This window comes from Eubalaena glacialis, chromosome 2 (assembly GCF_028564815.1).
Source record: "Eubalaena glacialis isolate mEubGla1 chromosome 2, mEubGla1.1.hap2.+ XY, whole genome shotgun sequence".
Classification (NCBI taxonomy): domain Eukaryota; kingdom Metazoa; phylum Chordata; class Mammalia; order Artiodactyla; family Balaenidae; genus Eubalaena; species Eubalaena glacialis.
The window spans coordinates 26,164,175-26,192,142 of record NC_083717.1 but is presented as its reverse complement, the minus strand read 5'-3'; the positions used below and the strand labels follow the sequence as shown (position 1 = coordinate 26,192,142).

Here is a 27,968-nt window from a genome sequence, read left to right as displayed (position 1 = left end):
TTGGGCAGGTTCTCTCCGCACGTGGGTGGCATTGAGACCAGCACCAGGGACAGAGAGGTGGGAAGATGGGAATGTGAGACAGACATCACCTGACCGTCCAAAACCCAGAGGAGATGACAGTGGCCCCTCTGACTCCCATAGGATGAAGCTCACACACACACACCCCAGTAAGAAAAGGGCCATGTGAACACAAGGATGGACTCTCTCCAACAACCTTTATTGAGCAGTGAGTATGGGGACTGGATTCTGCCCTGAGCACTCCACGTGTGGAAATGTTAGCAACTTTCATGGCTAGAGGCAAGTTCCTGTTACAGAGATGAAAGGGCAGAACCCAACGCTCTTTTTAATTAGTACACGCAGATACACTGATTTACCCAGAACATGCATGTACACCTGCAGCCAAATGGGAGGGGCTCTTATCGCCACATACGATGAAGCACCATCGTAACAACAGCCAGAACCGAGGAGCTGGAAAATACCCACGGCTGCCAGCGTGGAACTTTCCACCAGATCTGGGCCCCACCCAGGTAGACCTGCCAAGAGGTGCCTCTGGTTGTGAGCACAGCTGGCGTGACCTTGGCCCATCCCGGCTCACTCTACTCCCCACACTCCTGGGGGAATCTGGTGAGGTCACATTTCTGGGGGCGATGGCTTCAGGCTTGACCCTCAAGAGGGTTCACAAGCGGTACCTTCTCCATTTCCCCTGAAACCAAATAGACCTCAATTACTTATACAGAAGTCCTCTAGTTTAACTCCCGGGTTTTGGGTTTGTTTTTTAAACTATGATATAGAATCTTAAGCAGACAGATGCAGTCTGAACATACTACGTCATGTTACCTCATGGTTTATTATGTAGAATTACTTGTTTCTATTACTAAAGAAACAGATTGTGAAACAGTTTCTTTCCCTGCCTTGATGGTGAGTCACATTCTTAGCCAGTTCAAAACACTGAGGCAGTGCCTGAAGCATAACAGATGTTCCTTAAGTATCCGCAAAATGCATGAATCCACGGTTGACAGTACCCACCAGGTGCCGGCGACCTCTTCTGCCAATTGCAGAGCTTCAAGGAATGAGCAAAACTTAGGGTGGGAAAAGGATTCATTTGGCAGCTGTAGAAAGAGATGAAAAACAATCTCTGAAGAGCTTCCTAACAGTGCTTCACATTGGATCACTACCCCTGGGAAGATGTGCTGAGATGCCTTCCTTTTACCTGTTGCTTTAGAGACTTGTTAACGAAACCTAAGTGTTACAGCGTATGTGTCTAAAAGTTTTTGCTTTATACACTTTTGAAAAGAATTGAGACCTCAAAATAAAGAAAAACTTCCTAAGAAACACTGAGCTTATTGTGGGGAATAAAAAGCCTGAGGCTTCCCCAATAAGACCCGTATAAAGCCCCCCTGAGCGGTGGGTACACCTGGGCGCAGGTGGGTCTCGGAAAGTGCTGACTGTGGCTTCAGAAAACAGCACCCAAGTGGCAGGCTGTCCCCAAAGTGGCGTCCCGGCCGCAGTCAGGACCCCCCTCCCAGGGGCCCACCCCTCTTCAGCACAGGTCCTCCTTTTGAACACCCAGGGCCACCTGGTGCTGAAGGAATCAGAGATGGCGCCTCCCGGGCGTGTGGAATCAGCATCAGGGCCCTGGACCCCCAGCCCCGCTGAGCTCCCTTGTGCTCCTGGGAGAGTCTTTCCTGACGATCCCTCCGAGGGAGGTCTGTGAAGAGAGACAACTGCACGGCCGGAAGGATACCAGAGTTAGACTGAAGTCCCGGGAGGGCCAGCCCAGGGCCTTCCCAGGGCCTCAGAAACACCTGCCAAGGGTCTGCAGAGAAGACGAAACAGGACGGCCCGGAGGGACTCCAGTCCTCTACAGCAACAGCATGGCTTCAGGCACCCAGGGCAGAGCGACCCCATGGCCCAACGCTGGGCTCCGCAAGGCCAGCAGCCCGGTGTCACCGGCCCACCCTGACCCCGTGTCTGCAGCTCAGTTGTAGGAAAGGTAGTCAATGAGCCGGGGAGGGATGTTCAACCTGGCAATTTTCTCCAGCCCCCTGACGCCAGCCGCCCTCCTCAGGCTCACCCTGCAGAGCTGGGACAGGCTCAGAGGTGTCTCTGGAAAAAGGGGACAAGACGCACGTGAGGTTAGCTTAAGGAAGAAGCACAGCATCCTTCAACTTAACAAGTACCAACATGGAACTGAAAACACCTCCCTTTTCCTGAAAAGAGGCTGAACCCTGAGTACCTTCTCTGGAAGGCGACCAGGAGGGACAAATAGGGACCAAGGACGGAAGATCAGGAAATGGAATTCAGGTCATGGCCACTGGGATTTCATTTTGTGAGCTTTTGGCTTTTGGGGTTTTGTGATTTATTTTTTTCCCCATAACGTTATAACTCAGCACACAAATTTGCCAGCAAAGCACTAATCTACAGCTAGTAGGCTTGTCTGTCAAACTTCCAGACAAATGAGGGCTGGGGGAGGGTTCAGGCAGGCAGTGCTGGCTGCCCACCCCTGCTGTTCCAGGCCACAGGCTCTGCTCTGCTCCTGATCGCTGCAGGCCACAGGGACCCACGGAGAACTGACCCACAGGGGCAGATAGTCCACAAATGCACATCTTGGTGGCAGAGAGTCAGGGCCACAGGCCTGAAGATGAAGCCTGGAGCTATAGCTCACGAGGGATGCACACCAGGGCCAAAGAAGGAAAGTGCCTGGAGGTCCCTGGCAGCTGGGCCACGGGAATGTGTACAGAGCAGAGCCTGGCCTCGAAGGCTGCCTTTAGGACCATCTGTGTTTGATCAAAGTATAAATCAACCAAAGAGAATATTCTCAACTTATGAAACATTATGAAAGACAAAGCTCTCTGAAAGAAAAATAAACAGAATTACTAGTGACATTCATTTTCCCACTTACTTCCTCCCCCAAATTATTTGAATGCAGGAAAAGAAACACCTTCTAGGAAATGTCTCCCCGATAGACATGGATGGTATTTGCCCCTAAACTCATGATGGATTTTGGTTGGGTAAGGTTGGCAAAATGTGGAATAAATGGGCTTTTTTTTCAACTGATAAGTGTTTGAAAGCCTCTTGTGACTGTAATTCTATGTAAACTCATTTAAAAATGTGTCCCAGAGAGGAGGTCTTGTCTTAGCCAGATGGTTCCTGAAGAGTGAGGGCTGCATCTATATCATCAGCCTCATAGGGACCCAGTCTGAGTCAAGAAACGACTGACTCAGAGATGAACTGATACGTGATCGCAACAAAGCCTCCTGCACGAGGTTCCCCTGCAGACCTCAGTGCAGGCGTCACACAAACGACACACACTCACTCTCATAGTGCTCCAGGCACTTGGCGGGGGCACTGCTGCTCCAAGTGTAGTCGGATGGCTTCCGCCCCCGGTTGTCCCGGGCATAGATGTTGCCTCCAAACTGGATGAGCATCTCGATGAGGTCCACGTTCTTCACCTTGGCTGCATGGTGCAGCGCCGTCTCGTGGAGCTTTGCCGCGTTCACGTTGGCCCCTGCATGCAGGTCCGGAGCAGGAACAAACGTCACCAAGAAGCACAGGACACAAAAGGAGCAACCCCTCCCCAGGAACAAAATCAAGACTCTGCTGCAGCCTTTTCAAAACCTTCTTCAAAATCCAAAAGCACTGATTCCTTTTATTTTTCCTTAGGAAAAGAGAGCTAAAAAAGAAGTATAACTGGAAACAACCAAAAAGAAGAAAAACAAGACAAACCTTCCCTGTGAGTTCAGAGGCTGCTCTAACGCCCTATGCTGTCTGTCCCCAGGTCCTGAGGCTCTGGAAGCTCAGGTGAGTTGCTCAAGCTCTCCTGCCGTCCTCCACGTGTACACACACACACACACACACACACACACACCATGGACACACAGGGACACATACCACAGACACACACAAAGGCACACATGTGCACACAGGTACACAGTTGCACACACCTCAGATACAGACGTGCACTCAGGCACACACATCACGTGCACGCACACACCACGTACACAGGACAGTGGCTCTAAAAATGTGTGTTGTATGAATGAATGAACATTAAATATAAGAAATCTTTTACAAAAGGGAAGCTCAAAGGGAAAACAGGGAATGTTCCCCCCAAATTCCCTGAAGTTCAGATAGAGAGAAGTATAGTAACTGTGAATTCAGCTCTGCCATCCACCTCGCTCTCGGGATGATAGTAGACATTCAGAAAGATGCAAACAAGTAATAGCTAAACACAGCATTTTTAGACGCTTTTTAAAAATAAGAGATTTTGATAAAAATACGATTTGTGTCAAACACCATTCTTAGGGCACGACCGTCACCATTCTATACTGTGGTGGGATCCCCTGGAGCCTCAGAATTTTTTTTAAGAAAATACCATCTTCTTTGAGGTCTGCTCCCAAGTGGATAAGGAGGTTACAAGAGAAGGGGGATGGGAGAAAAGTATTTTCAAGAAGCCAGCAAAGAGCCCAGCATCAGTGAAGATATTCCCTCAAATAACAGATTCAAATCACAATCATAAAATATTATCAAGGTGAGGCTTAAAAAAATCAGATCACCAGTATGTCACTGTGTAATAAGAAATTTTGAGGGTCAGAACAAGAGGAAATGAGGGGGTATGAGGCTATTAGATTTTCTAGTCCCCCAGCTCAAAAATACTTGAAAACTTCTGCTTTCTGGTTTCTGACTTAAAATCATTTTAATCCCCTAGTAGAATATAAGAACTGTGTTCCTAAAGCAGTCTGTGTGATGCTAAGAAAATAGCAAGCATGCCAACACGTAACACACGTGAAGAAAAGCTACCCTACTTCCCAGAGCCAAAACTCAAGACGGCAGGTCAGGAAAAAGAATCCCTCAGTTAGGAAGCAGGATAAATTACCTAATTATTTAACTTGGCAGATACGTATTACAAAAATAATAGTAAAAATCAATACATGAAATAAAAGAAGCATTTTTCCCCACAATCTAACCAATATACCACATCAGGGGTTTCTTCCAGTATTGCTGATACGAATAAGTAATGTTATAGTGTTGCAGTCATAATGCAAATATGAATTTGAACATTAAACTTGTAATGAAAAATAAGTTGCAAAGTCTGCAGAATCTGAAGTCCCTGTGGCTTCCTCTCAGGTCATTACTTCTCTCAATATTCTTGCCAATCGGGGAGGAAAGAGGCTGTCTCTATTTTAGGGACGGAGAAGGGTGGGTGGGGAAGCAGAGTCACTCTCAAGGTCAAGGAGAACCAGCACTGAACAGCTCTTCCCTCCCGCCCACTGTGGGTTCTCAGTACACAAGGCTTGGCGGTGTGACTGTTCCAAGGGACAAACGGGATCTGTTTAAAATATGTCTTGGTATCACTGGATTGGGCGCAGAGAGAGGGCTGGTGACTAAGAGGGGCAGCTGGCGTCTCCGCAGAAGCTGGAAACAACGGACCAGAGCTTGTTCCTGGAGCAACACGGGTGGGTCTCGAAAATTCAGGAATGGGTGAGCAAACAGGAAGGAGAGTCAAATCTATAACAACACCATTTACCGTGATGAAAAATTCCTGTCTCAACCAATAACACACAGATACTCATTAGAACGGTGGGATGGGGAGTGGGGCAGAGGAAAGAAGGGACGGAGAAGCCAGGGAGAAAGTGGCTTTGTGGGACTAACGAAGACATTGCCTGGAACTGAGGACAAAAGCCAGAGCCAGCAAAACACCCGATGCCACCTGGGCCTTAAAAATTCTCAATTCATGCATCAGAGAGAAGGGATCAGAGTTTGCTCGTGATCAAAAGCCTGATTTCAAAGCAAAACAGGATTAGAGTGGATTCAGTAAAACCTCAGGGAACAAGGACAGGGGCTGTCACATGCCCACCAAGAACCCAGCACGACACTATGGAGAACAGTATGGAGGTTCCTCAAAAAACTAAAAATAGAGCTACCATATGACCCAGCAATCCCACTCCTGGGCATATAGCCAGACAAAACTCTAATTCAAAAAGATACATGCACCCCTATGTTCATTGCAGCACTATTTACAATAGCCAAGACATGGAAGCAATCTAAATGTCCATTGACAGATGAATGGATAAAGAAGATGTGGTACATACATACAATGGAATACTACTCAGCCATGAAAAAGAATGAAATAATGCCATTTGCAGCAACATGGATGGACCTAGAGATTGTCATATTGAGTGAACTAAGTCAGACAGACAAATATATGATATCGCATATATGTGGAATCTAAAAAAATGATACAAATGAACTTATTTACAAAAACAGAAATAGAGTCACAGATGTAGAAAACAAACTTACGATTACCAGGGGGAAAGGGAGTGGGGAGGGATAAATTGGAAGATTGGGACTGATACATACACAATAATATATATAAAATAGATAACTAATAAGGACCTACTGTATAGCACAGGGAACTCTACTAAATACTTTGTAATGGCCTATATGGGAAAAGAATCTAAAAAAGAATGGATATATGTATATGTATAACTGATTCACTTTGCTGTACACCTGAAACTAACACAACATTGTAAATCAACTATACTCAAATAAAAAAATTTTTAAATATACATATATATAAAAATAGAACCCGGCACAATGCCCAGGACGGGGTGGCAAGCACAGGGGCTTGGGATTTGCTCGCTGAGACAACAGCAGAGACGTGAGGGACCAGCACTGCTGGGAAGGTGGACGCCCCTTCTGAACTCTCCCAGCACGGTTAAATATTTACTGCCGGGGACCAGATTAAAAGCTACCTCACCAGAAATAACTGGATTTTCACCCCCTTGGCCGCAGTCCTCTGCAAAAATAATCCGCAGCTTGGCAGCTTGACCTCGCTGCCAACAGAGAGCCTCTGTGTCCACCCCGGGGGGCACCACGTGGCCCCGACGGCTCTGCTCCTCCTGCAGGGCCAGGACCCTCTCCAAAATCGCGTGCAAAAGCACCTGCACGTGTGTTTTTCTAGAGATGTGGTCCATGCTTTCATCAGATGTTCCAGCAAAAAGTGACAAATCACTACTCTAAAAAGAAAGCATATGCTGTCCTCTTCTCTCTACTTTTCTGTATGTTTGAGATTTTCCATACTTAAAAAGTAGTTTTCTTTAAGAAAAGAAGAATGCATTTGATCTAGGAAGGGGTGTCAAGGAGACCATCTGAGATTACAACAGAATCAGGGATGAAATCTGGAGCTGGTGGTAGACGCTGACACCTCAGGAACCTGCCCCAGGGGAAATCTCCTCAGCCCTCACTCCCAGGGGATGGAAACTCCCTTTGTAACCACCGGATCCCCTGCTTAAGGCCATCGTGGACATCATGGCTGCCTCCCACCCAGGAGCTGCATCCTGCAGTGTGGGGCAGGGGTCCCGGGGCAGGGGTCCTGGGGCAGGGCTGGGCCCTGCTGGGTGAATCCCTCTCCTCAACCCAGGCCCCAGCCACTCAGAATGTGGCAAAATCCGGCCAAAGGGACGGGATAAGTTTTGGACTCGAACCCAGTTCAGGCCGATGGGGCACAGGGAGGTGTGAGGGGGGAGTTTAGCTCTTCTGAGGTGAGGAAGCCATCAGAAGCCTCAAGAGTCAAGAATCTGCATTTTAGCCAAACTCTGCTGCTGCAGCCATTTCTCCCCTATTAGAGACGCCAGGCGTGGGATAAAGGGAACGGTGAGGAAGGCAGAGATGTAAGATTCAGAGGAGGTGAGTTCTTGCTGACACTGCTGAACCCCCCGCGTCAGAGAGACTCTGAAATCTGCTCTAGTTCTGATCCTTTGGGTTACTGAACCGGGAAACTCCCTCACCCAGGGGTCGGGGGAGCTGGTTTCCTACTTCTTACAAAGGAGTCATCACTTACACAGGGTCCTCAGGACACAGAAAGGACAGTGGGTTACACCACTCGCTTGATCCTCTCCCCTCCAACCACGAGAAAGGAACCAGAGAGAAAACAGATGAAGGTGTGCTGCACATGTGCACACCAGGCGCCCTGCAGAGGGTGGCTGTGCTATGAAATTTTTATTTTAATAAACTCAACAGGAACAATAGGTAGATGCCATTGACAGAAACGGGATCCAACCATCCCGTGAGCGACTTGGCTGGAAGACCCACTGTTTCTAATCTGGATATTTAATCTTTGCATAAAAAACAAAAACTACCCCAGTGACTAACCTTACACAAAATGAAGCATGTTCACTGAAAAGACTTAAAAGTGGCACGTTAAAGTGAATAAGACTCAGTAGTAGAAAACTGTATATAACTGATGCTCAAAAGACCGTCATCCGGAAAGAATTCATCCTCTATTTCTGAACCATTTTGGTTTTTCCCTAGGTTGCCCCCAGAATGGACAAGATGGCTGAGCTAAAATGTTCCCTCAACAAAACATTTAAGTTGGGGGCTTCCCTGGTGGCGCAGTGGTTAAGAATCCGCCTGCCAGTGCAGGGGACACGGGTTGAAGCCCTGGTCCGGGAAGATCCCACATGCCGCGGAGCAACTAAGCCCGTGCGCCACAACTACTGAGCCTGTGCTCTAGAGCCCGCGAGCCACAACTACTGAAGCCCACGTGCCACAACTACTGAAGCCCACACGCCTAGAGCCCGCGCTCTGCAACAAGAGAAGCCACCGCAATGAGAAGCCCGCGCACCACAACGAAGAGTAGCCCCCGCTCACCACAACTAAAGAAAGCCCACGAGCAGCAACGAAGACCCAATGCAGCCAAAAGTAAATTAATTAATTTAAGAAAAAAAGAATGCATTATGTGTGACCCTACTTTGTAAAGAGAATCTTGAAAAAAAAAAGAAATTTAAGTTGGGTTCATAATTCCTTGCCTGTAGCCGCTTTGGCTACATTTTAAAACTTCTGTGGTAGACAGGTCCTGACTCTAGCTTCAGTTGGGCAGGTTGTTTGTTTGTTTTTAATAAATTAATTTATTTTTGGCTGTGTTGAGTCTTCGTTGCTGCACACGGGCTTTCTCTAGTTGTGGCGAGCGGGGGCTACTCTTCGTTGTGGTGCGCGGGCTTCTCTTGTTGCGAAGCCCGGGCTCTAGGTGCATGGGCTTCAGTAGTTGTGGCACGTGGGCTCTAGAGCGCAGGCTCAGTAGTTATGGCAAACGGGCTTAGTTGCTCCGTGGCATGTGGGATCTTCCCAAAACAGGGATCGCACCCGTGTCCCCTGCATTGGCAGGTGGATTCTTAACCACTGCGCCACCAGGGAAGTCTCTTGGGTTATTTTTATTTTGTTTTTGTTTTTCACCGTGGGAACCTCTCTATCCTTAGGACACCTGACAGCCTCCTGGATCCTGACGCAGCTGACTCGCTTCCCCTGGTCCCCATCTCCTGATTCAGACCAGGCAAGCCTTGGGGACAATCCCCTGCGGCTGCCAAAAATAATTATTCGCGTTCGTTGAGCACCTAGTGTGCAGCAAGTACTGTGGAAATGTTATCACGAATCCTCCCAACAGTCCTGCAAAATAGGTTTTATTTGTCCAGTTTTATAGATGCAGAAACTGAGGCCCAAGGACTCAGCTGACAAGTGGGAGAACCAGCTGCAAACCTGGGCTGCCTGAGTGCATCAGTCAGCTCTCCGCCAGCTCGCAGCACAGGTGAACACAATGCACCCGCAGTGAGCCGGGCAGGTATAAACATGACGCACCTGCGTTGAGCAGCATTTTGACGCAGTCCAGATGCTCCCGGGCACAGGCCACGTGCAGAGGGGTCCCAAAGTGGCAGTCGTGCGCTTCCAGGTTGGCCCCAACATCAATAAGAAGCCTCACACACTCAGAACTTCCTTAAAAGAAATGGAGACGGAGGAAAGGCATCGTATCACATATATTTGAAATAACAGGCTTGGCAGACACGCAGCTGCTGGAGCAGGTGAGCCCCGAGCTTGGCGGCAGCAGGAGGGAAGGGAAGTGGGCCTGCATCCTGACCAGGAGCAGTGGGTCCTGGACACGGGGTGGGTGTCCTTCCCCGGGGAGCTCAGTGGCCCCCCGAGCTCACCAGGCAGTGGGAGAAAGGGAGGGAGGGCACGGCCGGCACCCGTGCTGGGAGAACACAAAGTTGGGCTCACCAGCTGTGGACGCAGAGAAGGCTCCTCACTGCTCTCCAGCCCTCGGGGGAAAAGGAAGGGTCTCCCCACCTCCAGCTGCCCCCCAATCTGTGTCAGGAACGCCAAGCCGCCTGGATGAACTTCCCTAAACTTCCCCACTGCTCAGGTCCCCCCCCCCCCACCCCGCTCCCAGCAGACGCCTTTCTGGCCTCTTTCCCGGCTCCTCTACGGCGTCTTTAACTCCGGTTTGGGGTCAGGCTTCATCCCATCCCAGACTCCATCCTCTCTCATCCCTTGATCATGCTTGGCTGTTGGCACCGACTCTCCACCTCCAGCCCTGAAACCCAGCCCCACCTCCACCACCGGGCGCTGGCCCTTCTCGGGTGGACATGCCTCCCACGACGAGGTCCTCCCCCGACTCCCCAGCCAGCCTCCTCCTCACCCTGAGTTGGTCTTGGCGCTGTGCTCTCCTCTCCCTCACGTCAAATCCCATTGATTCTTCCCTCAAAGCTCTGCACATGAATCCATCCCACCTGGGCTCCAAGAGCTTTGCACTTGGGTCACTGCGATGGCCCCCAGCTCATCTCTTCATTTCCAGGATATCCCCCCCGCCATTTCATATTGAAGGGCAGCAGAATATGCCACCCCAAAATATGCCACTTTGGCATAAGGACTATTTGGAGCTGAAGACAAGTAAGAAGCAGCAGATACAAGAAAAGCTCTCTTGTCTTCCCCCATTTGTCTAAAAGCAGGACATAAATGTTTAAAGGTGTCCCCTCCCGTCTCTACCAGGAAAGACAGAAGTTAACCACCAGGGACAACTCTAGACCCTGATCAGCCCAGAGCCGGCACCAGAGGAGTCCACATCGCAAATCTTACTAACTAGCCTTTGTCTCCCAGGAGTTCCCCGCTGTATTTGCCTTCATATAACTTACCATCCCTAGAAGCTCATGGTCCTTTTCCTTGGTCTTGTGCCTGCTCGACAGAATTACTGCTCTTTGTTAAGATGCTACATAAACCCCAATTCTAACGACCCTTTGCCTGAGCTCTCCCGTGTGTATGTGCAATGCACACACTAACTTCCACTTGTTTTTCTCTTGCTAATTGGTCCCTTGTCAGTCTCATCGGCAGGGCCCCGGCCAATGAACCTAAGATAGGTGAAGGAAGAAAAATAAACTTCCCTCCACTACGCTGTACATGGATGGCCACTAAACGAACCTTTCAAAAATGTGTTCTTATCATTCAGCATCTGCTCAAAAGCCTTCAGAGCTGTCTGTAGCAATTCCCAGTGCCTGTGGGCGACCAAGGTGACCTAACTGTGGGATTCGGGGTGAGGGCAGCAAAGACTGGCCCTGTGTGCAGCCGTGGAAGAGCCCACACCCCGCACCCTAACAAATGCAGCGAAGACGAACACCGCGTCGACCAAAGCACAAGACACAAGTGTGCAAACCTTGCTCAAAACAGTCGAACCCAAAATCCCTGGTCTGTCATCTGAAACACTGCCCACCAGCTGGCCTTGCCCCAAATTTCCAGTTCTGCCTGTTGTAGCTCCTCTGCTGGGTGCGTCTGACCCAGCAAGGCTCGAGCAGCCTTATCCTCCCACCGTCTGAAATCCACCTGTTCTCAGAGGGCAGGTGAAAACCCACCTGCTCCCTGAGCCTCGAGGACCAGCTCTCGGCTCCTCTGAGAGTGCCTGCCTGGGGGTGCGTCTGGGCCTCATCTCCCCACAAGATCAGGGGCCTGCAGGGCAGAACGACAGCAGCCACTAAGTGAGCGGCTGCCGAGGGCACCCATTTCCAGGGTTAGCATCTGAAAGGCACCGAATCAGCTAGAAATAGAACCCTACCTTCAGCCCCCAGCCCTGGGTGAGGACTGTATCTCCAGAAGGAAAAGCGTCAGATTCCACGGCTGATGGACCAAGAGCCAGACCCAGCCTGGGAGCCCCGCTTCACCAGCGGATGGCTTCCCCTCCTGGCTATCACCGCTACCCGACTCACCGCTCATGCAGGCCTCATGCAGCGGGGATGCCGTGTACAGGGGTGGGTTGACCTTGGCCCCATGGGAGAGCAGGAGCTTCACGCACTCGATGCTGCCCGAGGCACAGGCGTCACAGAGCGGGGTGCTGCCATCGATGTTGCGGGCGTCCACCTTGAGGGGGGTGGAAACGAGCATCAAGAGGGCAGAGGGCAAGGTACAGGCCACTCGCCTTCTCATCCTGATGCACGTTCATCTTTGAGACACCACGTAGTTTTTCAAAGTTCTTAGGTTTTCTATTACGTGCTGAGGTGCCGTGCCAGGCAAGGGGGTTCAGAGACAGGAAGTAGGGCATGTCTACTGGCCGCCTGAGTACAGCGGGCGTGCAGCTGGGGGCTTTTTTTTTTAGCTCAGCCTCACTCCGGCCACCACCCCAACACCTAATAAGCACAGGCAGGGTATGAAAACGGGCTTTAACTCCAGCCTCAGCTAGGAGGAGTGCCTGAAACTGTTTAACATGCCTCCTCTAGTTGGAAAATCATAAGGCAGGAAAAGGCAACTCCCCAAACTGGCAGATTCTGCTTAGAATTTGTCCAAATTCAGCTGTTTACTTCGGTTCACGCTGAAGCTTGTTCCATTTCCTCTGAAACCGCCTTCATAGCCAAGTTCTGGGAAGAGTGAGCAGAGCACAGCCTTCCCTTCTTCCTCACCCCCCACCGCTGTCCCAGGGCAGCTCCTACCAGCTCACCCAGCCGACTGGTAAATACCCAGCAATTCCACCAGCCGGATACCAGATACCGTATGCTGGGGGCTCCACATGGGCTGTGGTGTGAGTACATATACTAGGGGAAAGCAGCGAATCAGAATCTTCTTCTTGTTCGTTTTACCTGTCCTTCCAGAGCTAGTTTGCCAGCATCCCACTTAGTCATCCTGCTCTCTGAGCCCAAAAGACTCCTGCCGCCAAGGCCCCGCCAGCCCGGTAGGCAGCCCGCCTCTGTGTCCACAGCTGCCTGCCCACGTGCAGAGCAGAGCATGCCATCGCTTTGCTAACCCGGCCTTCTCTTCCACCACCAGTGACCTCCCGACAGCCAGGTCCACGAGCACCCTCACCAGTCCTCCGGGTGTGGTTGCCATGGAGACCAGCCCTCCCTCCTCCTCCGGCCCCCGCTACAGCCCACTCTGGTTTCCCCCTTCCTCTCCTTCTCAGCCTCCTGCAGTGGTTTCCTTTCTTCCCATGTGTTGCATAACACAGAACGCTCTTCCCAAGCCTCTTTCCCTCTGGAGCTGGTCCCACCAGTCTGGGGACCATGCTGCGGGTGGCTCACCTGGGCCCCGGCGGCCAGCAGCAGCTGCACGCACTGCGCCTGGCCCTGCAGGCTGGCCGCGTGCAGGGGCGTGATAGAGTCCACCATGACCTGGTTGACGCAGGCCCCACTCTCGATCAGCTGCTGCAGCTGCCGGGTCTCCCCCCGCTGGGCTGCCTCGTGCACGGGGGTGCGCTCCACCCAGAAACCTGGAAAGAAACACATGCGGTGCTAAGAGCACGCCACTTCTGTCCAGGTCAGATGAACCCCAGGACCCTTTACGAAACCCAAGCCATTGTATACACGATGGTGTAATTGGTCCAAACACCCCTACTCAAAATCCTTGAGTGATCCCCACTGCCCGGGGGTGGAGTCCAAGTCTTTGGTGAGGCCTACAAGGTCCTTCATGATCTGGAGCTTGCTCACCTCCTTGACCCATCTGCCACCACTGCCCTACACAAGCCTGCTCTCCAGCCACACAGCTGGCTCACCGTGGCCCCCTGCCCTTGCACACCTGCATCTCTGCATATATTCTCTCTGCCTGAGAAGCCCACCTTTGCCCCCACCCCGATCATCCGTTTTGCATCTCCTGTTTAGATGTTATGTCATCCACGTGGACCCATTTGAAATATCTCCTTCTCCGGAAGACACGTCTCCCACAACTCTGACATCTACATGCTTATAATGCAGCTTTTGTACTGTCCCCCCTCCTGGCCTGGGAGAGCCTTCAAAGTAGGGACTTGATTTAATTATTCAATTTTAGCAGAAATCTCAGGATTTCCTACATACAAAATCATGTCATATGCATTTAGATAGAGGTAGCTTTGCTTCTTCCTTTCTAATCTGAATGCCTTTTCTTTTTCTTGCCTAACTGCCTTGGTTTGAACGTCTAGCCCCACATTGACCAAAAGTGCCGAGAGGCACCTCCTGCCGTGTTCCTGGTCCTGGAGCTTTGTCCTTCACCACGAACCATCATGTGAGCTGTGGGTTTTCACAGATGCCCTTTATCTGGTCAAGGAAGTTCTCTTCTGTTTCTAGTTTGTTGAGTGTTTTTATCATGAGAGGGTGTTGCATTTTGTCAAGTACTTTATCTGCATCTATTGCAAAGATCATGCTGGCTTTTTTTCCTTAATTCTGTCAAAATGCTGTATTACATTGATTGATTCTCAGATGTTCAACCAACCATGCATCCCTGGGATAAATTCCACTTGGTCATGGTGTATAATCTTTTTATACATTGCTCAATTTGGTTTGTGTATATTTTGAGAATTTGGGGGTCTACATTCGTAAGTGTCATTTTTCTTGTGATTGATGTATTTGTCTGGTTTTGGCATCAAAGTAATACTGGACTCAGAGAATGAGTCGGAAAGTATTCTCTCTTTTAATTTTTGGAAGAGTTTATGAAGAATTGGTATTAAATCTTTAAATATTTGGTCAAATTCATCTGTGAAGACATCTGGGCCTGAGCTTTCATTTATTTAAGTTTTTTAAATAATTCAATCTCTTCATTTGTTATAAATCTATTCAGACTTTTTTTTTTTGAGTCCGTTTTGGTAGTTGGTAGTTTGTCTTTTTAGGAATTTGTCCACTTAATGTACATTATCTAATTTGTTGGCATACAACTTGTTATGGACTGAACTGTGCCCCCTGCCACAAAATCCATATGTTGAAGCCCTAACCCCTAGTACCTCAGAATGTGACTGTATTTGGAGATGTAACTTAATTACAGAAGTAATTAAGTTAAAGTGAGGCCATTAGTGTGGGCCCTAATCCAGTCTGACTGGTGCCCTTATAAGAAGAAGAGATTAAGACACACGGACACCAGGGATGAGTATGAACAGAGGAAAGACCATGTGAGGACATGCAAGAAGGCGCTGTCTGCAAGCATAGGAGAGAAGCCTCAGGAGAAACCAAGCCTGCTGGCACCTTGATCTTGGACGTCCAGCCCCCAGAACCTGAGAAATAAATGTGTTGTTTAAGCCTCCAGTCTGTGGTGTTCTGGTATGGCAGCCCAAGCAGACTAATAAACAATTGCTCATAGTATTCCCTTATAATCATTTTATGTCTGTAATGTCCATAATAACATCCCCTCTTTCATTGCTGATTTTGTAATTTGAGTCTTTTTTCCCCGCCTTGGTCAGTTTAACTAAAGGCTTGTCAATTTTGTTGATCTTTTCAAAGAACCAACTTCTGTTTTGTTGATATTCTGCATTGTTTTTCTATTCTCTACTTCATTAATTTCCTCTCTAATCTTTATTATTTCTTTCCTTCTGCTTTCTTTAGGTTTAGTTTGCTTTTCTATTTCCAATGTCTTAAGATGAAAAGGTTATTAGGTTATTGATTTGAGCTGTTTCTTCTTTTTTTAATGTAAACGTTTACAGCTATAAATTTCCTCTAAGTATGGCATGAGTTGCAGCTTATAAGTTTTGGTATGTTATCTCTTCATTTTCATTCATCTCAAACTATAATTATTTATTTTTGCATTCCAACCTCGTAAAATACATGTTCAACAACGATGTGTTAAGAAATAAACAAAGGCACGACTCCTCTCCCAAAAAGGAGTAAAATTCTCTAACATCCCCCTCTTCTTCCACAATGCCTTACCTCTCCCCCCCCCCCCCTGCCCTCAGCTCTAGAGAACCAGGTGCACGAGATGCAGCACCCTGACCTCCCATGTTTTAGCCAAGGGTTCTCAAACTGGAGCTTCCATCAGCATCGCCTGGAGGGCTTGTGAAATCACAGGCTGCTGAGCCCAACCCCCAGAGCTGAGTCAGGGGTCCTGGTGGGGCCTGGGAATCTGAGTTTCTAAAAAGTGCCCAGACGATGCTGATGCAGCTGGTCTGGGGACCACACTTGAGAACCGACACCACTTCTCCCTCTGAACAAAGCTCCCTTCTCTCCCCACCTCTGGCCTCTCTATCTCACCCCCCACCCCTCCCTGCTCATCCTAGATAACGCCTACTTGTTCCTTTTCTGACTGAAGTGCAGTGGTCAGGTTTGCAGGAGGCCTTGCCCAGCCTCAGCCCCATCCGTGCTGGGTGAGCCCCTAGTCTGTGCCTCCACCAGGCCTTACTGTGCTGTGGTCCCCACCTGGTTGCCTGCCGTGCAGCAGAAGTAGACTAGTAGTGGGTTCCCAGAGCCATCCATCCCACCCAGACAAGCGGTCTAAGTTAATCACAGGATTCCCATTTCCCATAGGACATCTGACCCAACTCCAGTGAACGACACATGAGGGAGAGGCTGCTGAGAGCGTTCACAGTTTCGACACACCCCTCGCCCCCGATGTTGCCTAGACGTGAGCTGGGAAGTGCCGTGGCCGTTGGGCCACCTGCCTAAAGTCGGCTCTGAGGATGGGAAGCACCAGGTGAGTCACTGGTCACGTGGGGCCTGCAGCCCTGACAGCCAGGCTTCCTGTGGTGTGAGGGTGATGTTTCTTTACAGTTTAAGCCAGGTGCAGACAAACGCATGCAAACTCAGAGTGTAAACTCCCCAGATGCAGAAACTACAGGATGTTTTCTCAACACCCATCAGAGCACCTGGGATACAGGGCAGTCTTCTAGACACTCTTTTAAAACGTCATAAATGACAACAGTGCTGGATTATGCTGACACATCCTTATTGTCAAGCCCCAACTTCGGCAGACGACCACATTACACACCTCTTCATAATAAGCACTTTCCTTTTATTATAACTACATTTTATTATCACATCTCCCTAGAAAACCTTCTGATCAACCACATGGTTCCCAAGTCTTATCAGAAGCACTTTCACGAACCATATCTGGGGTGAATGTATTTCCTTGGCAGATGGATAACCTCCTGGATTATGTGTTGATGACTGTCCCCTCTTGGAGATCCCCTCATTTCCGCTGACCTACAGCCCTACCCCACCCCCGCAGTGGAGCCGCATGGTGCGTGGCTCAGGGTTCTCCAGAGCCAAACCGCTCAGGGCTAAAACTCAGCGCAGCCATTTATTAGCTTGTGTGAGAAACAGCTTCCCTGACTGTCAGTTTTGTCACCTGTAAATTGGGATAATAATATAGTTCATTCATCGGTGGGTTATGAAAATTAAATGAATGAAAGTAAAAGCATTTAGCGTTGGGCCGGGCACAGAGTAAGTGCTCCATAAATGGAGTCTATTTGTGGTATTTTAATCCCCTCATTGTACCTAACTGTGCAACCCCACAGGGGTCATGGGGGGCCGGGGAAGTGAACGGAGGACTGGAACGCAGAGGGAGATCTGATCCCCACAAATGTAAAAGCCAAGCTTGGGGAACTTCTTACTTAACTGTCCCAGGAGTAAGTAAGTAAGCCAAGCTTGGGGACCCCAGTATGTCTCCCAGTCGTGATGAATGGCCGCCTGCATGCCTGTCTTGCGGGGTGGGTAGTGGAAAGCAGCTGTGGATCACTCTCAAGTCAGTCTGGGGGGAGCAGAACCCCAAGGGCAGACTGAGTAAAAAGAGGAGAGCAGGGCGAGTCCTGGGTCCTGCAGGAAGGAGGAAAGTGCAGCTCAGGAAGGTGGTGCAGGGAAGGCCTGAGCATCCCTCAGCAACCCGTGCAGGTAGATGCAGCCTCTCCCACCGCGGTGCACAGAGACAGATGGACATGGCAATCAGCAGGTCATGGTCATGGGCGGGGGAGGGTGGGGAAACAATTCAAAACAACAGGACGACTGCGATAGTGGTGGAACAGGTCAAGCTACAGGAACTTAGAAGCAAGACAGCCCGTCAGGAAAGCATCACGGAGGAGGCGGGGCTGCAGTGAGCCTGCCGGGCGTCACTGGCTTGGCTCTATTCCCAGCACCTGGCACAGTGCGAGGCCCAACAAAGATGCTCACGTCACTTGCTTGTTGAGTGCATAAGGGACGAATGAATGGAAGGAATTACTAATGTGAATTATAAAGTGTAGACATAAAATTTTTTAAAGAAAATCTAATTGTATCTCTTTATGACCAGTCTATAGAGGAAGTGCAACTTACTGGGAACCATATTTTCTAGTAAATAAACATCAGCTGCAGTTGTCTTAGCAGCAACTGAGGGCAGAGATCAGAAGCAGCAGGTGTGATAACACAGGAGAGCATTTGTGTGCATCAAAGAGCATAGTCAACAGTGAAAAGGCGCCTATAGAATGGGGAGGAATATTTGTAAACCATGTATATCAGAATATATAAAGAATGCCTACAACTCAACAACATAAATAACCCAATTAAAAAATTAACAAAGGACTTAAATAGGTATTTCTCTAAAAAAGATATACAAATGGTCAACAGGCACACGAAAAGACACTCAACATCACCAATTATCAGAGAAATGCAAATTAAAACCACAGTGAGATACCACCTCACACCAATTAGGATGGCTACTATCAAAAAACAAAAAATAGATGTTGGCAAAGATGTGGAGAAATTGGAACGCTTGTGCATTGTTGGTGGGAATGTAAAGTGGTGCAAGGACTTTGGACAAGAGTATTCTGGTTCCTCAAAAATTAAAACAGAACTACCACACGATCCAGCAATTTTTATCCTAAGAAAATGCAAACACTAACTCGATAAGATATGTGCACTCCTATTCACTGCTGTATTATTTACAATAGGCATGACATGGAAACAACCTAAGTGTCCATGGAGGGATGAATGGATAAAGAAGGTGTGATATATACACACAATGGAATATTACTCAGCCTTAGAAATGAAAGAGATTCTGTCACAGGCTACAGTGTAAATGAACCTTGAGGACATGATGCTCAGTGAAATAAGCAAGTCACAAAAGACAAATACTGTACAATTCCACTTATATGAGGTTCCTAGAATCAAAGTCGTAGAGACAGAAAATGGAATAGTGGCTGCCAGGGGTGGGGAAGGGGAGAAATGGGAAGGTGAACAGGTGCAGAATTTCCTGTGTTATAAGATGAAAAAATTCTGGAGCTCTGTTGTACCAAAATGTGCATGTGGTTAATACTGCTGAACTGCACACTTAAAGTTTACCATCTTAACCATTTCTATGTTTTTAGCCACAATTAAAACTTTAAAAATTATTTTTTTAAATGTCACTTTTGGGGCTTCCCTGGTGGCGCAGTGGTTGAGAATCTGCCTGCCGGTGCAGGGGACACGGGTTCGAGCCCTGGTCTGGGAGGATCCCACATGCCGCGGAGCAGCTGGGCCCGTGAGCCACAATTACTGAGCCTGCGCGTCTGGAGCCTGTGCTTCGCAACAAGAGAGGCCGCAATAGTGAGAGGCCCACGCACCGCGATGAAGAGTGGCCCCCGCTTGCCACAACTAGAGAAAGCCCTCGCGCAGAAACGAAGACCCAACACAGCCATAAATAAATAAATTTTTTTTTTAAAAAAGTCACTTTAAAAAAAATTTTTTTAATTAATTAATTAATTTATTTATTTTTGGCTGCGTTGGGTCTTCGATGCTGCACGTGGGTTTTCTCTAGTTGCGGCGAGCGGGGGCTACTCTTGGTTGTGGTGCGCGGGCTTCTCATTGCGATGGCTTCTCTTGTTGCGGAGCATGGGCTTTATTTTATTTTATTTTATTTTTAATTATTTATTTATTTTTGGCTGCGTTGGGTCTTCATTGCTGCGCGCGGGTTTTCTCTAGTTGCGGCGAGCGGGGGCTACTCTTTGTTGCGGTGCGCGGGCTTCTCATTGCAGTGGCTTCTCTTGTTGCAGAGCACAGGCTCTAGGTGTGTGGGCTCCAGTAGTTGTGGCACGCGGGCTCAGTAGTTGTGGCTCACGGGCTCTAGAGTGCAGGCTCAGTAGTTGTGGCACACGGGCTTAGTTGCCCCGCAGCATGTGGGATCTTCCCGGACCAGGGCTCGAACCCGTGTCCCCTGCATTGGCAGGTGGATTCTTAACCACTGCACCACCAAGGAAGTCTGGTGCACGGGCTTTAGGCGCGCGGGCTTCAGTAGTTGTGGCTCGCAGGCTCTAGAGCGCAGGCTCAATAGTTGTGGCGCACGGGCTTAGTTGCTCCGCGGCATGTGGGATCTTCCCAGACCAGGGCTCAAACCCATGTCCCCTGCATTAGCAGGCAGATTCTTAACCACTGCGCCACCAGGGAAGCCCTAAAAATTATTTTTTAAAGAAGTAACAAAGATGGAGGAGGCCCCGGAGATGGGGGAGGTTGTCACCCACAGCTGGTACCAACCACAGGCTGTCATCAGGGAGACAGCTTTACAGTGGGAGGTGGGGGTCAGGGGGAGGTGGTAGCCTCAATGGCCTCTGGAGACCCCGAGAAGCACAGGGGGAGGGGAGAGCCACCCCAGAGATAAAGAACACGGGGTGCCTGGTGGCCCACGGAGCTGCAGCTGCATGAAGGAGCGCTGGTCCTCAGTGGGAAGTTCAGAGGCACCCAGCCCCGACCCCCGACCCCTCCCCCCACCAGAGAGAGGATTGGGGACGGCTGACATGTACTTATCAACTTTAAAGCAAAAAGACATCTGCTAGCAGGGAAGAGAGGCAGGAAAACGCTGTACGTTAGTCAACCCACTGACCTCAGGCTTTGTTTCTGGCCCTGTGCCTGGACCCCACTTGTGACCAGATGCCGCCACCCCTGTACCATCCCCCCTGGGAGAGGGGCCGCCCTGGAAACCTGAGACCCTCCCTCTGGCAAGTTCCCTCCGGGATGAGCCTTCCCCTAAATCCCAGCCCTGCCACATAAGTGGCCTCCTAGCACCCGCTTCCCGTCACCCTCCCTCCCTTCCTCCTGTCAACAGCCCCCTCTGGTGCTCCCCTGCCCCAGCACCCCCTCCCCTCGCCCCCTCCCTAATGCAGCTAGGTCATCATTGGGTCATGGGGGGCCTGCTCAGGACCCTTAGATTACTCCTGATTCCAGAAAAACATCCACACTCCTTTGCAAGCCAGGCAAACTGACCCGCCAGGATGGAGTCCCAGCCCCTTTTTCCAGTCTTCCCCCACACCCTTCCATCACCACCCTCACACACACCCCCTTGTCTCCAATTACACTGAGCTTCATGTAGCTGACATAGGGTCGGGTGGTCCAGGGCCTGTTCCTTCAGGGTGCTGTGCCCCACTCAGCCCCCCACTCTCCATCCTCCCCACCGAGACCGAGTCTTAGCGCCTTCAGGAAGCCTTCCAGCGTGCAGCCTGCCCACCCATGCCCTCCTGTAAGCCACCTCTGTACACACAGCTGCATCTGATTTCATGCCTCTTCCGTCCTTCCACGAGCATCTTTAGGACAGGACCACAACCGCCGACCTCCTGTTCCAGCACAGCGCCTGACACACAGGTATCAAATAAATAGACTCTCCAGAAGCCTGTTCTACTTGCCAGACAACTTCTACTGCAGTTGGGTCTGCCCCCGCCAGAGTACACCCCACTGCCGGCCCCTTACAGGCCTGCCCAGCCCTGACACTGACCTGGGCCACACCTTGGCCTTGCCCACTCCAGCCGTGCCAGGTGCCAGGGCATCAATTAAACAGGAGTTTGTTGTAGCAGAGCCCAGGCCGCAGTCCCCAGAAGACAGAGCACCAGGGCGCTGGTGCTGCAGGGCAGACAGCAGCGTCCAGGCCCCTCCTGCCTCTTGCCCGTGCTTCAGTTCAAGGTCACGGAGATACCTGTGTCACTCCTCCTGTTGACCAGCTGCTGTCAAGCCAAGCTCATGAAGGACTAAGTGAAAACCGTCATCTGCAAAACTAGAGTCTCACCGACACCACCTACAGATCTTCTACCGGACAAGTGCAAGGTCACCCCGAGAAGGAATGACAGGTGCTTGAGAACATTTTTGCCACTTTTCTGCACCCCTACCTGACCTGATTGATCCAGCCTGGGTCTCAGATGTGCACCGGCTGACTCCCAGCCCGACACCCCTGTGTACCTTGGCCGGGCCCTGACACTCTCACGTCTGAGGGCTGGCCCTGCCCTGCCCAGGCCCAGCCTTCGGGAATCAAGAAGCCCCAGCTGAACACTTCAAGTGGTTCAGCGTCAACCTTCCCTCAGGAGCGGGATACATGGTGAGGAGCCTCAGGAACCACCCAGCTCATGAGTCCAACGCCTGTCTGTCCCTTAGCCCTGTGACCTGGGGCACGTCACTTATCCTCTCAAAGCCTCAGTTTTCAATTACACATCAATTTTTTTTAAGCCTCAGCTTTCTCTCATATAAAATGGCGATGTTTTTGCCTACTCCCCAGGGGTGGCGGTAATGACAGTGAAATCCTGCTGGGCATTACCGGCACGGTGCCAGGCAAGTGTATGACGACAGCACACACTATGACCATGATGGGATTCTTAGCATCATTCTATTTCTGCTGGTCCTGTTTGGGTCCCAGCCTCCAGTTCTACTGTCTGTCATGTTCCAAAGCCCCACCTGGGACTCCGGCTCCAGCATCTGGATCCCGCATGATTCCCCTGTATGGAGTCCCAGCCCCTTGGCCCTGGCGCCCGCCTTCTCTACGCGTGTCCAGCAGTGGGTGTTCCAGACCAGCTCCCCTGGCTGACTGTTAAATATTCAGCAATTCCGCCAGGCGGAAACCCCTGGGAGCTGAAATCAGCATGGGGTGAGTATTTACACCAGGGAAAGCAGAAAATCAGATCAGGTTTCCTTTTTTTTTTTTTTTCCTTTTTTCTCCAGAGAGCCAATTTACCAGCATCCTGCTTAGTCATCCAGAGCCCAGAATCCTGCTCTTTGAGCCCAAACAGCAGCTCTCAGCCAAGGCCCCACCGGCCCTCCTAGAGAGCCTGTCCTTGCGAAGTGCAGGGCCTGCCGGGCTCCCGTTCCACATGCAGAGCGGAGCACTCATCGGCCCCACCCACCTGTCCAGAGTCTAGAACCCGGCCCTCGTGCAGACCCTGACCCTGACCGCTCCTCCCCCAGCCGGGGGGCCCCTCCACACAGCAGCCCCGCTCTAACAAAGAGTGTTTTCCAAACGCCACGGAGAACACCTACACCATAAGCGGATCCAACGTGTTCAGTATCCACCAGGCACCCTTCAATGCTGCTTGGGCCAGGAATCTTGCTCCAGGTACGTCATGAAGGGGGGCCCAGGGCCCTCGCTGCAGACATGTCCTTCTCGGCCACAGCTGCAGCTCTGAAATAAGCCCTTCTCCCCAAATACCCCAGTAAATAAATATTCTTGAAGTGATGACGGATAGCCTCCCCATACCCCATCCATGCCCGCGGGGCACCTGTGTGCAGATGTAGCCGCCGGGAGCGGCTGCTGAAGCCACAGTGGAGCTGGTGTTTTGAGCACCGCTCTCAGCAGGCTAAACGCAGCTTTTGGGAAAGTCAGGGGTCCCAAGTGACTTGTCCCCCAAGGTCCCAGAAGGCCAGGGATTTGTGTGTACAAAGCAAAAACAAATTGAAGAGCTAAAAGGACCTAGAAATCATGGCAAAGTGTACCCATCCATCTGATAGTAAAGAGTGAAAAAACAAAATAGGGGCAAAAACCCACAAGGACAAAGAAACCAGCACCTAAGAATGACAGACCTGCTCCAGAGGATGCTGTAAGGACCAAAGACACAATACATGCAAAGTGCCTGGCACAGGTGGTGCTTAATAAATGCTTTGTGGTGACCACCCATCGTTAACGTGCTGTCCGAATTAAAGTTCAGTGAGCTTGATATTACCAGTCACCTTGATTCTGAGGGAAAATGGAAATCATTTTTATATGTAGAAACACATTTAGAAATTGGGGCTGAGAATTTTGTTACTCTTGAAGAGATTTTTCAACAAGTTCTATTTCAGTGTTTTAATTATGAATACCCCAAATACTGTTTGTCAGTAAACTTGAGGTTGGCAAACGTGGTTTTAAGATCTGTTAAATGGGATAAAAATTAAAGAGAAAAGGTTTACTTTCCTACAGGGACAAGACAGTCAAAGCTCAGTTAACAGAGGCAAAAGGAAAGTGAAAGAGAATAAGTGAAAGCGAAAGAGAAAAGTGGGAAGAGGTTACTGAAGCAGCAGACAGCGAGGGAAAAGGAAAGAAAGATCTTCCTAAACATGCTTAATGAGAAACGCCCGAATCCAACTCTCGCCCTCACTCAGCAGCCCCTACTAACCGCTCATCCAATTCTCTGCCACCCAACCCCTCCCCTTGCCTCCCTCCCACCCCACGGTGCTGATGACCAGGGCAGGAGGGTTATACCAAAAAAATCAAAACTCACTTGTACTGCTATAGTTGGCAGCCACTCCTGGCCGCAGTGACTACCCGGAATCCCAGCTGGTGTTAAAATCAGCCTAATTTCCTTCAAACGTTTTTATTAGCAGTGTAGTATAGTGCCCAGAGGCTTCTCCACTAAAGGACACATCTAGACACTTTTAGAATGCAGCTTTCGCTAAGGCAGAAACAGAAGCACGATTTGAGAAGATTTTAAGGAAGTTGACCTCCCAGCCAGGGCACTGATTATCTAGATCTCTCAAAGTACTTTCCATACAATTCTAGGTTTAAAAAATCAAATTCCGGAATTCCGTGGCAGTCCAGTGGATAGGACTCCTTGCTCTCACTGCCAGGGCCCCAGGTTCCATTCCTGGTCGGGGATATATATATATATATCAAATTCCACAGACTCAACAAAAGGATGAACTTGGATATAGGTTCCCGGGCACGGGGACTCAGATCAATCTACCATCCTGATTGTGGACCCCCGGAGGCAAAGACATTTCTCAGAGCCCGAAAGGTGCTATAGTACAGAGATGATGGGTGGTAGCAGTGATCCCCGGTCCCCTGAGAACCCACAGCGGACATGGCTCATCCATCCCAGTCACAAAACCAGGTCAGCGCTCCAGGCAGCCCTACAAATTGATTACAGATGAACCTATCTGATAGGAAGGACATAAGCATTTTTAACGTAAAACAAGCAAAACAAAAAGAAACAAAACAAAAAAGAACCACCTGTGTTAAAACCTAAGCTTTGTGACTTCCTAGCTGTGCGAACTCAGTTTCACCTCTAAGTTAATCGATAATGATGACTGTCCTGCAGCTGTCACAGGGCTCGTGGCCAGCGCCTGGCACACGGCCAAGCAGCTCAGTGGCTCTCATCACGGTCCCAGGGGCTGCCTCTCCTTTTCTCTCTCCATCCCATCTTCCCAACACCCCAGAGGCCAATGAACTGGTTAGACTTCGTGGCTGAGGATAACTGAAGAACACCAGCAGCTCGCCCTGCTTAGAGCCCAGATCCCTAAGGCACCCTTTCATCTTCTGCCAGCCTCTTGCTTCCAAGTCAGAAGCCCTTGAGCACAGATGCTGAATACAAGAGTCACGTTTTCAACTTTATAAATAGACACAACCTAGGGTCAATAATGATATGAATTACATTTGCTAAGTAACAAACACTGGATTCACTTTAGGACGTGACTTGCCCTAAATTCTTGGTTCTTATTGATAAGGCCATATTATAAGACTGCAACCTTTACCTCTGTGAGGTGTTATATTAAAACTAAAGCTACAGGGCTTCCCTGGTGGCGCAGTGGTTAAGAATCCGCCTGCCAATGCAGGGGACACGGGTTCGAGCCCTGGTCCGGGAAGATCCCACATGCCGCGGAGCACCTAAGCCCATGAGCCACAACTACTGAGCCTGCACTCTAGAACCCGCGAGCCACAACTACTGAAGCCTGTGCACCTAGAGCCCGTGCTCTGCGACAAGAGAAGCCACCTCAATGAGAAGCCCACGTACCACAACGAAGAGTAGCCCCTGCTTACCGCAACTAGAGAAAGCCCGCACGCAGCAACGAAGACCCAACGCAGCCAAAAAAAAATTAAATAAATAAAATAAATTTATAAAAAAGAATAATAAAGCTACAGAGAACCTACTGTATAGCACAGGGAACCCTACTCAGTGTTCTGTGGTGACCAAATTGGAAGGAAATCCAAAAAAGGGGATATATGTATACGTATAGCTGATTCACTTTTGCTGTACAGTAGAAACTAACACAACATTGTAAAGCACCTATACTCCAATAAAATTTTTTTTTAATTTAAAAAAATAAAGCTACACGGTTTGGTTAGAGTATACCACACGTATAGAATTTGAGATCAGAATGATAAAATGTGTTAAAGTTCCTATGATGGGCCTCTACTTCTGCTGGGATAGCAGTGTCGCTCTGGATTCAACACATTGAGCTTATTCATTAGCGTTGAGAATAAAACTGTCAGCAGGATGTATATTGGGAGAAATATATGAAATAAAACAATGACAATGTCAAAAATAGCCACGAACCCCAGAAACTGTGCGACCATTAGTTTAGAATTTGTTTTTCTTCTAAAGATACATTCCTTAAACTATAAAAAACATACTCGGAAGTGATGCTATGCTATTGAACCTTGTACATGAACAAAAATATTAAAATGTGTTTAAAAGGCTTCCATGGTGAGCTGTTTATTGCTTATTTAATTGAACCAACCAAACACAGCACCCACTGGCAGGGTCAAAGTCCTGTGCCTGCCTGGGGTGGAATGCCAAGTAAAAACAGAGATGCTTATTAAATGCCTTTGATCCTGTGGCAGGTGGCTGTTTTGCAAAATCAACTAAAATAGCTTTGCTAGGGCTGCAGTTCCTCTTAAGCTAAATTAACCCTTAAGACTTCTCACTTTTATTCGCACTACATTTTTTTATCAGTGTAAAAATACTTTATAGATTATTTTTTTCTTTGCAGGCTTTGGAAGTGTTTTCACTGCTCATTTGCCCTAGAATTACTCCGTAGGCGGGAAAGTTTGCTTCCCCAAAGAATGGCCTTTTGCCCTCGAATCCATTTTATTCTCGGGTTGCCCAAACGGTAAAGAAGGTTCAGTTAAGAACCGAGATCGCATGTCTCACACAGTGCGACAAGGGCACATGCTCCTTCCGGATTGGATTCCCGGGTGTATCCGTTGCATGCGAACGACCCTGCGCACGACCTTCCCACAGGGCTCCTGGAAGACGGTCCAGCTCCCACCCCGGGCCCGTGCCAGGGCTGCCCTACGAGTGGTCCCGCGTGGGCATTTCCTAGGTTCTCCTCGGAACCTGGCAATGACCACGCACAGTCCCGCATCCTCCCCAGGGTGCGCAGCGCTCCGGCGGGTCTCCGGTTCTTAAGTCACAAGGATGACCCGGCCGGCAGGGGACCAGAAGCCGGACGCAGAAACCGCGTCTGAGCTGCATGGGACCCCCGGACCTACTCCTTTAAAGACACGGCCCTTCGATCCGGGCCCAACCAGACGCCCCTGACGACCCCCTCGGAGCGGGTTCGTCCCCGCTCGGGGCGAATGTCAGCAGATGCAGCTCTCGGTCCGCGAAGGCGGCCCCGCGCTCCCGGCAACCCGCACGTACCCAAGTCGCCCAGGAAGCTGCCGTCTGCGGCACGGGTCTCCATGCCACCGGCTCCCCGCGTCCCGGCTCTGCAGCCCGCCACTAGCACCGCCCGCTGGGCGGGGCCAATCGGCGTCGCCGCGCGTCCAGGAGAGGCGGCCGCGCGCGCCGGGAGTTGTAGTTCCAGGCCCGGCCGGCGCGGCTCCCCCAGCTCTGGGCCTGCGCCAAGCCGCAGACACCTGCGTCCGACTCCGCGCTCGCTGCTGGTGTTTGCTAGGCAAACGTGTTCGTGTGCAAAATATTTGTTCTTGTGCAAACCGTGCCGTGTGTCCATGTGCAGAGGGTGTCAGTGTGCAAAACGTGTCCATACGTCCCTCTGCAAAACACGTGTCCAGGTGCAAAATATGTCCACATGCAAAAC

General features: G+C 49.9%; 1 protein-coding gene and 1 long non-coding RNA gene across 9 annotated transcripts in view; one reads left to right on the top strand and one right to left on the bottom strand.

Annotated features, from left to right (window-relative positions):
* The window catches only part of LOC133083015 (uncharacterized), a 45,526-nt gene extending 28,883 nt beyond the window's left edge, over window positions 1-16,643 (top strand). The window contains exons 3-5 of the long non-coding RNA XR_009699106.1: window positions 3,664-3,801; window positions 9,468-9,851; window positions 16,503-16,643. This is a non-coding gene — a long non-coding RNA (uncharacterized LOC133083015). The remainder of the gene's footprint in view (window positions 1-3,663; window positions 3,802-9,467; window positions 9,852-16,502) is intronic.
* ASB13 (ankyrin repeat and SOCS box containing 13) lies at window positions 199-27,646 on the bottom strand. 8 transcript variants are annotated; one of them, XR_009699101.1, is made up of 9 exons: window positions 27,569-27,646; window positions 13,326-13,513; window positions 12,024-12,174; window positions 9,631-9,765; window positions 3,317-3,508; window positions 2,075-2,106; window positions 1,577-1,724; window positions 1,027-1,109; window positions 689-703 (listed from the first exon to the last, which is right to left on the bottom strand). XR_009699101.1 is itself a non-coding variant. In XM_061179661.1 (8 exons), the coding sequence occupies exons 1-8, from the start codon at window positions 27,609-27,611 to the stop codon at window positions 667-669; spliced, it is 861 nt and encodes a 286-aa protein (XP_061035644.1). In that variant the 5' UTR covers window positions 27,612-27,646; the 3' UTR covers window positions 199-666. The 8 variants fall into 8 exon arrangements, 6 of the variants coding, with proteins under 6 accessions (XP_061035644.1, XP_061035628.1, XP_061035634.1 ...); XM_061179661.1 differs by lacking the exon at window positions 1,577-1,724 and having other exon boundaries at window positions 199-703; XM_061179651.1 differs by lacking the exon at window positions 689-703 and having other exon boundaries at window positions 1,018-1,109.
* Between the last annotated feature and the right edge of the window lie 322 nt (window positions 27,647-27,968).